Raw genomic sequence first — 15,707 nt, forward strand, 5'->3', positions numbered from 1 at the left:
GCTTACCCTACCGGTGCACCTGGTCCATGCTCCTAGTTTTTAGTGGAGTCCGAGTTGCTCATTTACTTTTGTTACTTTGTATGTATGATTTTAGTTACTTTATGTTCCTTGTGTATGTCTGTTTTACATGTCTGGTCTTTGTCCCTGGAATACATTCTTTTGATTACCGCTATAACCTTGGTTCCCTTGATTACTCTTTAAAGACTTCAACTCCAAGTGTTATAGTTTATGCTGAATTGGGTCGTCATCCATTACTTTTAGATGTAAAACATAGAATGGTACTATACTGGACAAAACTTGTTTCTAGGAAGCAAAGTATTCGTAAGTAATGTATAAATTATTGTACACGATACAATCAAACCGTGGTATTTCATTTCCATGGCTTCTTAATGATAAAAAGGTACTCGATGAGTGTGGTCTTTCTTTTGTATGGATTACTCAGACTTTTCGTTAAAACATGTTTATTAGATCAATATCAACAAGAGTGGAATGATATGGTTCATGTAAGTGCTAAAGCTACAAATTATGGAATTTTAAAGGGAGATCTTGTATTTCAGAAATACTTTGATATTTTGGGTGATAAAGATCATTTTTTTATTTCGCAAAATTCGGACCAGTAATCACAGACTGTCTAGAGAACAAGGTCGATGGAACAACATTTAAAGAGAAAACAGGTTATGTACACTATGTGATACTTATGATGTAGGTAATGAATATCATTATATGATGACATGTTCTTTTTTCTAGAGTATCGAAAAAAGTTTATCCATAAAAATTTTTATACTAGACCAAATGTTTCGTTGTTAAATGAATTGATGTCTTCACATAACAAAAATCAACTTGCCAAAATATTTTTAACTTTATACGTGTCATCATTAAGAATGTGTGCCGTCCTGGCTAAATACATACATTACGTTGTAAATACTGTAAATAATGTACATATTATGCATAATACCGCTGAACCTATGAAGTATGGGGATGAGAAAATATGCCATGTATACAAATTAACCTTTATATATATCTTTATTTCTCAATAAACCTCTTTACAGTGGTATAGAGAATGTAAATTACCACAATTAACTTATTTACACCTTTAATCTCAGTTTCGTGTTATCGTTAAACAATCCTAGTTTCCGGGATTTATACATAGTATCTACCCCAAAGAACTTGAGATAAATGCTACTACAGACACTGTGAAGTCAGCCTCATATCTTGACCTACACTAAGAGATCGATGGTAAAGGAAAACTATTGATCAAACTTTACGACAAACGTGATGACTCTTCATTCAGAATTGACAACTTTCCTTTCATCTGTGGCAGCATCTTTTCAGCACTTCAGGAGTTTTCATATCACAACTCATACGTTATGCCAGAGCCTTTTTCGCTCTCTAATTCAGCCGGGTCAAAACCAATCAGAATAGGTCAATCTGTCAATGTGATCATTACTTTCCTCTCTCGTCTACCCCATACTTGACTTTTTATGAGCAACTCGGCGGGTGTTTCTAGAAAAGCAGAGGTCGCTTATCCTACCGGTGCACCTGGTCCATCATGCTCCCAGTTTTTAGTGGAGTCCGAGTTGCTCATTTACTTTTGTTTCTTTGTATGTATTATTTTAGTTACTGTATGTTCTTTGTTGTGTTTGTCTGTTTTCCATGTCTGGTTTTTGTCTCTGGATTACATTCTTTTGATTTCCGCTAGAATCTTGGTTCCCTTGACTACTCTTTTAAATCCATTAAAAGCATTTCTCTAAAAACAAAATTTTGAATAAATCTTTAAGAAATTATTTCAATAATATAAATGTGAAAATCAAAAATAAAGATAAGGCTTCCACTGAAAATGAAACTCTTTTAAAATGTATTTTACGCAATTTTTTCCACTTTTACAACATTATACATGCAAAATTTTGCAAATTTCACATCCTTTGCAAGAGTAGTCGCAAGTCACAATTGTAGTTTAGTTATGCCTGAGCTTGTCAAATCTACATGGACTTTTTATACCTTGCAGAAATTCTTACAATAAGGCTCCTGGAACGGGATTGTGTTGCCATATATCACGATGACAGAAATAGATTTCCTTACAAATGTAATATCACCACTACAAAAGTGTTATGGTCGTCATCATGTGGATCGTTGTGGCCCGTGTATCTATCTGCACCATGATAACCGATTTGTTTACCATGTCATAGTTTTCCATTCCTCTTTCATCTAGCCGGGTGTGACATTATATGGGCATGCAACTCGGCATGTGGTTCTTGAAATACCCTACCAGCACACCTGGTGTGTATGTCTAGATTTAAAATCGGCTGGACAGACATTTTAATTTCAACGGCTTTTTATGAAAATTTTCATAGTGCGTAGATCTATTACATTACTCACTCCAAAAGAATACAGGAGAATATTGTCAAGTCTAATATATTTGCAACTAGCTCTTCTAATTCATAATAACTAGGTACGAGATTCGCTGGTACGATTTGGCTAGGGAGAGAAACTGGTCTCACTTTTATTTTTACATTTTCAAGAAACCAGTAAGTGTTAGTAAGCGCCAAATTTATCGGTTATACGAAGACCTACAGTTTAGCAGGTATGGTTATTCAAGGGCTAAATAGCTTAAACTATAAGTTATATCCTCCGGATCTTCTTATTTTATAGATAGAGTATCGATTTTTATAAATGTTTAGAACTCCCTACTTTCATTTTGGATAATAGTGTCGTTAGTGAATTTGTGTATCAATCTGACAATCAACTTGCCGCTTATGTTATGTAGCGTATGATGATGACGTGATGTAAAGAAATTACCCTCTTGACCAGTGTTCGATAATAAATACTTCGTTTCGTATTGTCCCTAAGTAAAGAGTAATAACAGAGTTTAACACTAACTTTGTTTACCCGTGCAGGACCGGGTGTTAAAAGAATAGGCCTGCAGCAGTGCTAAGCTTGTCGTAAAAGGCGACTAAATAGTGCTCAGAACCTTAGCCGGGGGCTAGGGCGCTCTGCCCACAGAGCAACTGGGATGTGTGCCCCAGGTGGTGGAATGGGGTACCCCTGGTGTGTTACATGCTGGGGTTGTCAGGCTATAATACGGAAACCTGACTGCACACCATAGTGGTGCACCATGTTGGGAAAGATGCCACGTTCCTTGCACGTTAAAGAACCCTACTGTGGTATTCTTTCGGAGTAGGAACCACAGGGCTCAGCCACAGAAGGCTAAATTGCCCGACCCTACCCACTTCTCCCTATTTCCAGTGGCAATCAAAATTTTTCGACCCCATTGTCCTTGTGTCCCATCCCTTTTTCATTTCATCATCATTTCATGTTCATTTTATCATCAATTTCATGTTCATCGTCTGAATATAGCTGAAATATTGCTGCTCGGACGTTAAACCCCAACAAACAAACAAACACTAACTTTGTTCAGGGGTCAACACGACAACAGGACTACTTCAGAGGTTAATTAGGTAGACGGATGGAAATGACAATTCTGTTCTAAGATTTTGTAAAAAATAAAGCAAAATTTAGATAGCCCATAGGACTACCATGAAAATTTTTCAAGTAGAAATAAAAAGAATCCAGGGATGAACTAAAGACCAGGCAAGAAACACAACAAAGATCAGGGTGTTGGTATTTTGTGTGAATCCGGGTACAAATGACGAAACAAAAGCTTTGTTTTATTTTTCTTTAGAGTACTAATTAGTTTATCATGAATAACAATACCTTTTATTTATTAAACCATCAATCATTTACCTGTTAATTGATAAGGGCGAAACCACTCACCAATCAGGGCGAACATGTAAATAGGGTGAAACCACCCGATACCATTTTGTGTAGTCTGAATCCAAACTGGAATTCCAGAACTTTTATATTTTACATTTTATATTTCAAGAATTTTCCATGAGTTGAATAAATAGATTGTCTAAAGTGTTTGGCGTAATAAAATTAAAATATAGCTAAAGAGATAGTTGTTTTTTTATATATAATCGACAAAATTGTTACAGAAAAACATAAAACGGAAGATATTTGTGAAAAAAATTTCAAACTCAGTATTTTGTGTAACCCATATCAGATAATCTGCACAGTGATCAATAATCCAATTGCATCTTATTGACATTAACGGATAATTCACTGTTGTATCCTAAGGTGGAATATTTTCAGTTTTAAATTAGCTTGTTATCGAAAGGAAGACACCCCATGTCATTCTCAGTGCCAATAATAATAAAATATACAGATAAATAAAGAATAAAGATAAATAAATCCTTTTAACTACTGTGTAAGGAAAGGCATTGAACTTCTAGTATTTGGTTTAAGATTGATTTCTTTGTCAACATTACAATTTTGTGTTTTTTTTTTCTTTTGTTTTAAATTTTATGAAATAGTATGTTTCCCCTTTTGTAATTTAAACCACTTATCTGCACTTTAAATAGGTGAATGTGTAGTTGTCAGAAAGGCTCACAAAGGTCACAAGAGACTAAATCCTCAGAAATGTTTGGCAAGTTACAACCAGAGACATAGTCTTACAGTTCTCAAGATGTTTTCTTATCTTGTCTATATCGAATACTACAGAATATCCTTCAGTAAAGTTGTTAAAACAATATTCTGTCATAGACGGAATCGCAGGAAGTCCATAGTCAGTATTATTAGTTTGCTCTTGAACAGTCAGAAAGTTGATGTCTATATGACGTTGATCTGGAAGGTAGATTCCATTTAGTTGAATTTGTGTGGATGCCGAAATAGTGCGATGCGGGTTTAAATACACAGCTTTGTTAGTTAGAATTGAGGTTACTCAATGGTCATGGCCGAATCGTGTATTTGTACAGCAGGTGCAGACACAGGATTCATTTTGATGGAGTAATGCCATTCGTTGTCTGAAAATACAGGGACATATCCTGTGTACTGAAATCCATTTATAGACTTAAACTGCATCTTTGATAATTCCTGTGTTAAGTTACTTGTCTTACAATACAACTTATTTCCCTTTATTATATGAATTTTTTTGTTGGAATGATAGCGAATTTGAGTCTGATAGTTTAATCCAACATCTCTTGGAGGCAGTTACATTATTCGTATCAGAAACACAACAGGCAAAGTACAATGTAACACCACCTTGAAATAGAACATGCCAAAAAACTAATACAGATAGGAAAAAAATCACCAATTTCAAAGGTTGACATCTTTCAGTCTGGTGCTTATATTATAACATCTTACAAATACGGACGGGTTATTCTTGGGTATACTATATCTTCCCTTGTGTACCCATCTGTATCCATCACACGCCCAGTCTTTTGCTTTATCTGTCCCACCATTTTTCATATATACTTTTCTGCCTTTTGGTTTATATGGCGGAACACAAGACATTCGACTGAGTTCTCTATAAGGCTGAAAACTTCTTCAACATTCAAATATGTAAATATTAGTGTACTATGCAAGTATTCGGTATATTAAGAAAAAAAATATCTGCTTTTGAAATTCGAAGTAACAAAGCCTCAAACTTTTCTTGTAGACAATTCTTTCAAAGGAGAATCACGAACAGTTCACTGTACAAATCAAGAAGATACAATTGTGCTTTTCTCTAAAGTCCAGAAATAATGTGTGATGAGAGAAATCAACAGTAACTAAGTTACTAATAACTTGCGTGTTTTTTCATTTATTATCTAAATCTTGTTCATAAATGCATAGGTATATATTGCAATTAATATTATGTCAGTTGCTGTTTTTTTAGCTCACCTGGCCATAGGCCATTTGGGCTATTGCCATCACTTGGCATCCATTGTTGTCTTTGTTGTTAACAATTCCTTCAAACATCTTCTCTTAAACTACTGAATGGATTTGGATGAAACTTAAGATGGTTGTTCCTTAGAGTATCCTGCACAAAAAGAATGTTTAGATTTGTGATGTGTTAAAAAACATAGCTGTCATTACTAAAAATAAAATATAGGGGTCAGACAGCAGATTTTTGCATATATCTCCAAAACGGTTAGGTTTAACCAAATTTTGACAAGGGTATAAGTATTCAGCATGATGAGATCTATCTGTGGTCAAAATTTGGTGAAAATCTCTTGACCTATGTTGGAGTTATTGTCCTTTTTGGACGTTTTTTTGCTGTTTTTGATGTTATTATTTTAAAAAATCTTCTCCTCAGAAACTACTATACAGAATTCAATGAAAGTTGGTATTTTTGTTTTTTAGGGTATTAACAAATTGACCGTTTGGAGTTTCGATCTGTTAAAAAACATGGCCACTAATGGCAGTATTACTAAAAGAAACAAAAGCAAATGAGCAAATAGGACTATGTCAAAAACTAGGAACGTGAACCCTGTGCACTAGTAGAGTAAGCGTCCTCTGCATTTCTAGAAACACCCCCAGATATGGTCTTGTCACCTATTTTCGCAAGTCACCTATTTTCACAAGCAGTTTACATTTGTTTATTGCTGATCACTGCTTCTGATCCCACATACATGTACTGCAGCGCATGTCTTAAATTAATCATCTGCTTAACGTGTGTAGGGCTACCAGTCATGGTTGGTAGAGAATTGGAAATAAATAATATCCTCCATTTTTTTTTGCTTTCAGTAATGCCCATTTGTTTTCAAGTTCAATGCTCAATATACATGTAGTTAAGACATGTTACTTTGGTGAAAATTTTTTGAAGTTGTGACCTTCTACGGACATTGTTCAGCGAATTCATGTGACTATTAATTTATGCAATCACTATCCATAAGAAAATTTTGATGGACTTAAAAGACATTGGTCCTATGTGTTTTCTGAAGAAATGCTCTCCATTAATGAGAGCGAGTTTCCCCAAAAAATTGATTTGGTACCAAAAGCATTTCTAAGAATGCCTTTTCTATTTGCTGTCATGCTACTTTCGCCCCACAAGGAGATTGGATTAGACTTCTAATGATTTTGTAGTTCGTAATCTGATATTTTAATAGTGTTCATGGATTCTTAGAGGTATGGTTTTCTTCATAGGACAATTTTGTGTTTTGAGTCCTTTTCTTGTGTCATTTGTGGACTAGATCATCTTGTGTGATTATTCCGAAGTTTAACATCTGTTCCAGGTTTAACATGACTGTTATCATCCCAGTAAATACAGTTTTACACTGTTAGCAAAGTAATTGTAATTTAATCAATTACATTGAAAGTAATGGAACCCATCTCTGATACTAATATTTATAGGCTAGCAGAGGTGGGTCCGATTACTTTAAGTGTAATTGATTAAATTACAATTACTGTGTCAAATATATGGTTAAATTAAATTCATGATTACATCTGATAACTATGAATTAATTGAAAGCTTTGGAACATTTTGTTTGTGTTATTTGTATTTTTCATAAGGCCTTAAATTCTTTGAATTTAACAGGTAATATCATTTTTAAAAGTATAGTAAAACGTCAACCATCACCAATTTACCACATAGATCTATCAAATATACATAAGTTCAACATGCAGGACCATATTGTAAACTAGTTATGTAACTAAATATGTTATCCTGTTTGAGATTATTATTACTATCATGACAATGTGTGACTTTCACTTGAATTTTTAAGAACAATTGCACTTGATCATCATCAATTTTCAAAATGTTTTAAATTAAGTCTGTTGGGAATATTTTCCCTCCTATGCTGAAAAGTTTTTCTAATGAAGCAGATGATTTTTTTTCATCAGAATAATATTTTTAACTTGTTGCTATTAAATTAACATTTTGTAATATCTTCACAAAAAAAAAAGAAGAAAAAAACATGAAAAATTTACACAAAGCAGCATTGTATGATTAACAATCATTTCACTTTTTTTTTGTTGCTGACATAATGCATTATCCATAAATACCATTTGAAGCTTTAATATTTCTATTGTAATCATAAAGTAATCAGAATTACAGGATATTTTTAGATGTAATTGATTAAATTAAATTACATGTAATCAGATTTTTGGCTGATTAATGATTACTTGAAGAAATGTAATCGATTACAGCTGATTAACAATTACAATTACCCCACCTCTGTAGGCTAGTGAGTAATTTAAATAGCTCTCTAGGTAGAAATCTGCCCTACATTATACCATGGAAGTATAATATCTAGACCAATGTGTCCTACTTAACTACTTAGAAGAACTCTGTGATCTTTTGGATACTGTCTTTTAAGTTATGATGACAATGGCCTCAGTGAGTTGTATTTACTTGACCTTAAGAGGTTAAGGTCATTATAATGACAGCTATTCAAACTTAAAAGACAGTGTCCAAAAGATCACATAGGTGTTCTGATGTAGTTAAGTAGGACACATTGGTATAATGTAGGGCAGATTTCTACCTAGAGAGCTATTTAAACTACTCAGTAGCCTACCAAGATTTGTATTGAAATTGTAACTGGTCAATTTCAACAAACTGTAATGATTTTGGATAAAATTTATACCACATATTGCTACTTTGAATCTTTTATAAGTAAAAAAAAATCAATTATTATCAGCTACATGTAATAGTATGAGAGTTATCTCCCTTTCAAATAAAACTGACTCAAATTTCATCAAATTGTTTTTTGGTATTTTTATGTTTACATTTCTAAATTGATTTGATAAAAGGATTGATTCCAAAATGTTCCTTCAATAAATCTTTAAGGCAAATTAAGTATTTGTAAATTTTATTTCAATGGCGTTCATACCATTTTAATATATATATATAAAGAGTGATGGGTGGGGACATTGATCACTGTTCTTTTATTTGTACATGTACAGTACTTTGAATAATACATTGTATTTTCCAAACTCGATTTTATTATTTCAGAAAAATGTCATCTACATCACAGAAACATAGAAATTTTGTAATGGAGCCAATGGGTGAAAAGCCTGTAACAGAGTTGGCAGGTATTGGTGAAGTCCTTGGTTCTAGACTTGTTGATGCAGGTTTTGACTATGTAAGTTTTGTAATGTTTTTTTGTTTTGGTGATTAATTCTTGAAACTCAAATGGTACAGATATTCCCCAAAAGCCACACATTGTCAGTGATTGGGATTAAAATTTTTGTCAATGGGACTATAGCCCCTTACCTATCAATTCAATGGGACATTTTCAATTTCAGTGGGCCATTCTAAAAAAAAACAAGGGACAAAATTTGGATTAGCAGCTAAAACAGGATAGACAATGAAGAACAAAGGTACCTTTGTAACATAAACATTAATTTACGCTGCATATCAAATGTTTATTAAGAGTTAACAATTTTAAAACATGTCAATTAATTGTCACATCAAATCACTTTTCTTTTCTGTTGTTTGAGTTTTTATATTAATGTATTGTCTAGTCCTTTATCTTGGTCCACAGATTCCCCCATCAATTAGACCCTAACTTGGCTATTAAAGTAGTTTATCACAAATAATAGGAAAGAGATTTTGTTTTTTGTTAAGCTGCAATCAGATTTTGGATTTTTTTGGGATGCTTCATGACAATTTCTATGACAATTGCAGTTTGATTCTGGTAATTATCATCATTAATATTTTTAGTCTTTGAAAAAGATAATTTCTTCTGTTTTGGGTCGAGCTTAAAAATGTCTTTGGTGGCATTTTCAATTTCAAATGGAACCGCCAGTCCATGCTTTTTTGATATTATCACATTATTTTTATTCTTTAAAACAATGTTTATTGTTCTTTCAAATGCGTAAGCGATCAAGAATATGTAATCTAAAAAATCGATAAAGTAACGTTTCATTCCCAGGTCTTCAAATCCCCTCGAAAACGTGACGATCAAAACATCTGACTGCAGCTAATAAAAACATTGTTAAAAGACAAGTTCATGCCATTTTTATTGTCACAAGTAGTGGACAACACTCCACCATCAATGACGGAAACTTAATGCACGCACATGATGCGACACATTAGTTACTCAATGTGTCATTCTAAGAGAAAATGCATCTATGGCGCATGGTAATCCCAATCACTGCATTGTCATATTGTAGTCAACTTATTTTGAATTTGATACTTAACAATATAGTACCCGGTATGTATTAACAGTATGGATCACTCACCTGGAACTATTTCTTCGCCTTATGAATGTTTTATGTCAGGAATAAATCATTTTCCAGCAATTGAAACCTTTTCCTTATCTGCTACTGTTCTTATAGCATAAGCCAAAAACTGCAAAAATGACTATTTTTTACCTTTCAAGGGCAGTTACTCCTGTACAGAGTCTGTTATTACCACAACTCAGTTGAATATTTTGTAGATCTGATCGTTCGGATCATTTCAGGTCTGCAAAAAGACAATCGTTGAAATGGCAATAAATGTTGAAAATATTGTTATTGTTGAAAAAGTAATCAAGGAAACCAGAATTCTAGCAGAAATCAAAAGAATGTAATCAAGGGACAAAGACCAGACAGGGAAAACAGACACACACAACAAAGTACATAAAATATGCATAATAATACGTACAAAGCAACAAAAGCAAAAGAGAAACTCGGACTCCACTAAAAACTTGGAGCATGGACCAGTAGAGTAAATATCCTTTCCTTTTCTAGAAACACCTACCAAGTTGCTCATAAAAAGTCAAGTCTGGGGTAGACAAAAGAGGAAAGTAATGATCACATTGAAAAGATTGACCCATTCTGATTGGTTTTAGCCCCGGCTGAATTAGAGGGCGAAAAAGGGCAAAAAAAGCATTTTATAAAGTTTAACTACATACAAATGTAGCTAAAAGTATAAATGTATAGATCTCTATGATCTTGTACCACAAAGGTCTGACTTGGATTGATTGTGGGAGTAATTACCAGAACTGTTAGAGTTAATGGCTGAAAAAGGGCCAAAAAAAGGTTTTTTCTGGTTTCCAAATCATAGCAAGAGTAAAAGTTAAAAAGAAATTACAAGTTTCCATATCAAAAAGAAAGATTTTGATTTATTATTGTAGCTATAACCTTAACTACCTAGAAAAGTGGCCAGAAGCAACATGAGTACATGTATACATTTGTAGGGACCTCAATAAAATTGTTTCATAAAGTTCCATATCACTGAAATCAGGATGGGTTGATTCTTGGGCTGATGACCCTAACCATACTAAAGGAAAAAAATGTCTTCCTGGTTCCAAGGCATTAACCTGTATAAAAGTGAATGGATTTCAATGTATAACTACACTAGGTACCATACCACAAACCTGTCAATAGGAAGGTTCCATATCACAAAACTGTCAACAGGAAGGTTCCATATCACAAAACTGTCAACAGGAAGGTTCCATATCACAAAACTGTCAACAGGAAGGTTCCATATCACAAACCTGTCAACAGGAAGGTTCCATATCACAAAACTGTCAAAAGGAAAATTTTAATGGATTAAAGGGTTATATCCTTTTCCAGATAAGCATTTTTTTCAATTACCATACATGTATGTATAAAGTTTCAATTTCTAAATCTAGTGTTCAAGTTATTGACCACTTCCATCCTATTCAGAACCAATAGCTGTGTAATTGCTATAATCACAATCTAAATTCTGAGTATGACCTTGGTTTAGCCTGCCCAGTCATATCAAAATTAAATAAAAAATAAATGGGACATTTTTTTCATTTAAAAAAAAATGAAAAAATACTCAAAAAGAAATTTAATTCAATGACTAATCATGCAAATTTTCCTTTTAGTAATGTATTTTAATAACACTTGTAAGTGAATGTGATACATATTAATTCAAATTGTTCTTGAGAAATTTTTTTTTTTTGCCCAGTTTGTCCCATCCCTTTCATTCTGATTTGCATTAAGCTTAGTATTGTTCCAATTGTCAGGATTGCATTGGGCTTAACTAAGCCTGAAACTTAAACCCATGAATTATTTCTTAAGCCATTGCATTTGCTTAGTTAGAACACAGGAATAAAAGAGATGAGACGTAAGTTTTATATTGAAACTTTAAAGTAATTTTCAGTAGTATGATACAATTAAGATGCACACAGATTCAGTAGTAATTACTGTTTCCTATTTGTAGGCTTTTGTTGTCTTGGGACAGTATTTAGTGTTACGGAAGGATGAAGATATGTTCAAAGACTGGTTAAAGGAAACTATTGGAGCCAATGCCAAGCAGCAAAATGACTGTCACAATTGTTTGAAAGAGTGGTGTGATCAATTCTTGTAAAAACATTGTTTATCTTCTCATTTGAACCAATTCTGTGACAAAGGGATGTTTCGATTCACTTTGGACAAGATTTACATGTTGCTTTTGTAACTCGTGATTGTCATTATAGATAATTATATGAGAAAAGGATAAGAACAGCAGTAAAATAGTCCAAATAGGAAAGTAAAATCTTTTTGAACTTAGCTATATTTAAAGAGCCATTTTGAATGTGTATCACATGTTTGAAATTTAAGAATAATTTGTGGGAAAATTTGAAAATTTTATAAGAAAAATACATGTATAGTTTTGATACACAAATATATTACTGTAAATATATTTATTTTCGTGGTATACTAATTATTAACTATTTTTGCGATGGACAGAAAAAGAAAAAATTGTACCTGTGAAATTGACTGTTCACTATTTAGTTCTAATCATTTTTTTGAAATTGCCTAAATTGATACCAAGGAATGTATTAACTTTATAGAATCCACGAAATTAATATGTTTACAGTATGAAAACTTTGAATTGTTGGGGTACTTTATGTAGTTTGTATATGATACCTTCCTTTATCAATATTTCCCTCACTAATTTTTAGCTCACCAGGCCATTACTTGGCGTCCGTCGTTGTGGTAACAATTATAAAAACTCTTCTCCTCTGAAACTACTAGACTAATTAGAACCAAACTTGATATTTATGTTCCTTTGGGTATCCTGCACAGAACTGATGTGGGGATTTTTGATTCGTCGAAAAACATGTAAGAGTTACTGCCCTAGAAAGGGGAAAAATGACTTTTTTTAATAGTTCTCAGTCAATATCTTGAAAACTATGATAGATTAAAAGAAACTTTCAATTGTTGAAAAGATTTTGTGATAAGTCCTACCAAAGACTTCTTGAGTCAAAATTGTTGGACAACTTCTTGTTTAATTTATTGCCTTTGAAAGGCAAAATTCAAAAAGGGGAGCGATTCAGGCTCCTGGGAGCCTCTTGTTCTCTGTATTGATCTCTTAAATGAGGATTTTTCAATTGGTTCATATGAATATTTTTTTTATTACAGAGCATTACTTTGCTTAATTCTATTTTTTAACATGTCTTATGTGAATACTGGCTTACTTGACTTGATGCTTTACTCTGAGTGGAGACTTAAGGCCATGAACAATTCCTTTCCGTTTATTTCTTGGAATTGTTGCTTCTGTCTATCATTTAAAATTTAGGTCTTTCTTTTCTTTTTCAATGGAACACCTCCAGGTTTTTTTATTCCTTCCCTTCTGGTGTCCAGCCAACTCAATAAAGTGATAAAAGTTATTAGGAAAAAAGTTATTCAGTGATGTGTAAATGTGACGTGAATCACTAATAAACATTACTTTAAGTCTGAATGTTTGTTAGTGATTTGGTCATCTTTACACATCAATAAAATATTTAAAAATAATTTTATTACTTATAATTCCAATTTTATGCAACAAAAACTGTTTTCACCTTCTTTGGTGTCAATGTTGATTGCACTATTTTTTTTCTGAAGGCATTAATATGCCACATTCCTTTATATAATAAACATACTGATTTTTGTGATGTTGACCAATCAAATTAAATGTTACATAGGCAATTGGAATTACTATTGAGTCAACTATGAGTGCAATTGGAATTACTATTGAGTCAACCATAAATGATTGTTTTAGTCCATATTGAACATATGAATGTGATGGAATAGGGTTGTGGCACCAGGAGTATTAGGTTTCACTCTACTTATAATGTAATTTTTAATCTTTGTTGAGAACTAGACATCTCTGATTAGTGCAGTATGTCTTCATTAATACTATGTATTGTTTGTATTTAATAAGATAAAGCTTGTTTTACCATTCACTGAACACTTGGTTATTGCTTGTAAAAATCAGTCTTAAATGTGTCAGAAATGTAGCAGTAACATTGAGTGTTTCACAAATGTAATGACAAAATCAGCCTTGGGAGTCGAAAATGTAGCAATAAAATCAGCCTTGGGCTTGGATGTGTTTCAGATATAGCAATAACATTGCCCTTTGATGTGTCACAAATTTAGCAATTACCTGAAATGACCTACCTCCTTTCCAGCAAATATATATAAAATATATGTCTGTGAACTTATTTTAAAAATCAAATTTAAGACTTCAGCTGCAGAAAATTTAAATAGTACATCAATAAGTATTTCTTCAACCTGTTGATATGGCCTGTTAATGATAAATTATACAACCAAAACGGTTGTTTTAATTAGAAATTTAATGTGATTGGTTTTGTCATATTGTGCAAAATGGGTTGACTTACTGACTACTGTGGGCACCAGTAATAGGAGAGTTCTTCGTGATGTCATCACTTACCTGTGACTTGGTTTTTGTTGGCAAAATCCATTGAGTGGTATGGGGCATCAACTTTAAATCACCATAACTTTTTTCATTTTTGAAGATAATTGAAAAATTCTTTTGGTTCCCAAAATTGCTAATAAAATTCTTTTTATCCATGGAAATTTTAAATAAATATTCCAGACTTAAACTATATGTGCATAACATTTAAATTGAAATTTTATACGAAAATAGAGGTTTACATATAAATACCATTACAAATTTATTTTTTCAAGTAAAAGAGATTTAAATTCACATTCAAAATATGATTTTATCTAAGTGAAACATTTTACAGAACCAAAATTGGATATGAAATAACAGTTATAAAGTTTTGAATGAGATTTAATGAATTCTTCAAACAGAATTTAACGGTACAGTATTAAGAAGTCATCCTGTCCATTTGTCGACATATCTTGTAAACCCGACTCCTTTACACTCTTAAGTGGGTGTTGAGGTTGGGAATTATGTTGTATATAACGAGAATGGATATGGTGACCACCCGAGATGAAAAATGTCAGCCCAAGGCCATCCATGGGTCCTCCATGAATGACGAGGGAACCCTCACACCACAGGCCAGGTTGGGCATATCCCCAAAACAACATTATATACAGTTACCGCGAAATGGTTTCTCCCATTACTCCATCAGCATACAAGTTAACTGAAGGTGAAAACGAAACCATGATTACAGAGGCCAGAAATTCCTGACTTGGGACAGGCACTAAAAATGCGGTCTGTAACATGCTTGTCATGGAGATAATTCATCCTCCAAATGGAAGCAGAGATTTTGCTTACGAAAGTTAGAAGTTATTCCATGAACACAAAGATATAGGGATATCTACATCTGTCCATATTGTATGAACATTGCAAATTAATTGCAAAATATTATATTTAAAATCTGATCTATTTTGACAGAGACTTATAATAATTTAATTACAGGTCTATTGTTTTGGTTATTAATTGTTGTAAATTAATTGATTTCTTGTAAGTATTGTGCAGTGGGATGTTTATTTTTCCTACTTAGTTGATAATTTTATGGCATTTTTCTCTCCCTTTGTCATATCCGTAGTCCACTGACAGTATTAGAGTATGAATTGCGCAATATACCACATAGTCAAACTGGGTTTCAGTTAAAAATAAACAAAAATGATTGGTCAAAAGGTTTTTTGCAAAACAAAACATTTTTTGTATTGACCTTCACCCTGCAGCTAAAGCATTGATTACTGTGGATTCTGAAAAGTTCAGCAAGACCAATATTGTCATTATGTAAGACCTCTGT

General features: G+C 32.9%; 1 protein-coding gene and 1 long non-coding RNA gene across 3 annotated transcripts; one reads left to right on the forward strand and one right to left on the reverse strand.

Annotated features, from left to right (window-relative positions):
- The first annotated feature begins 2,508 nt into the window (after positions 1–2,508).
- Positions 2,509–13,922, forward strand: LOC148623352 (barrier-to-autointegration factor-like). 2 transcript variants are annotated; one of them, XM_088565162.1, is made up of 3 exons: positions 2,509–2,614; positions 8,771–8,900; positions 11,936–13,922. In XM_088565162.1, the coding sequence occupies exons 2-3, from the start codon at positions 8,775–8,777 to the stop codon at positions 12,080–12,082; spliced, it is 273 nt and encodes a 90-aa protein (XP_088421288.1). In that variant the 5' UTR covers positions 2,509–2,614; positions 8,771–8,774; the 3' UTR covers positions 12,083–13,922. The 2 variants fall into 2 exon arrangements, with proteins under 2 accessions (XP_088421288.1, XP_088421287.1); XM_088565161.1 differs by having other exon boundaries at positions 2,509–2,581.
- LOC148623353 (uncharacterized) lies at positions 5,734–11,211 on the reverse strand. Its single transcript, XR_015919419.1, has 3 exons — positions 11,121–11,211; positions 10,135–10,225; positions 5,734–5,857 (listed from the first exon to the last, which is right to left on the reverse strand). It is a non-coding gene; the product is annotated as an uncharacterized LOC148623353 (long non-coding RNA).
- Positions 13,923–15,707: the final 1,785 nt, after the last annotated feature.

This window comes from Perna viridis, chromosome 2 (assembly GCF_037379345.1).
Source record: "Perna viridis isolate PV_CMFRI_1.1 ecotype Kerala chromosome 2, ASM3737934v1, whole genome shotgun sequence".
NCBI lineage: Eukaryota > Metazoa > Mollusca > Bivalvia > Mytilida > Mytilidae > Perna > Perna viridis.

Bases quoted from the DNA above. Each gene is read 5' to 3' on its own strand.
- LOC148623352 (XM_088565162.1), top strand. From the start codon at position 8,775: ATGTCATCTACATCACAGAAACATAGAAATTTTGTAATGGAGCCAATG. The intron at 8,901-11,935 runs GTAAGTTTTGTA...TCCTATTTGTAG, and splicing joins TTGATGCAGGTTTTGACTAT to GCTTTTGTTGTCTTGGGACA.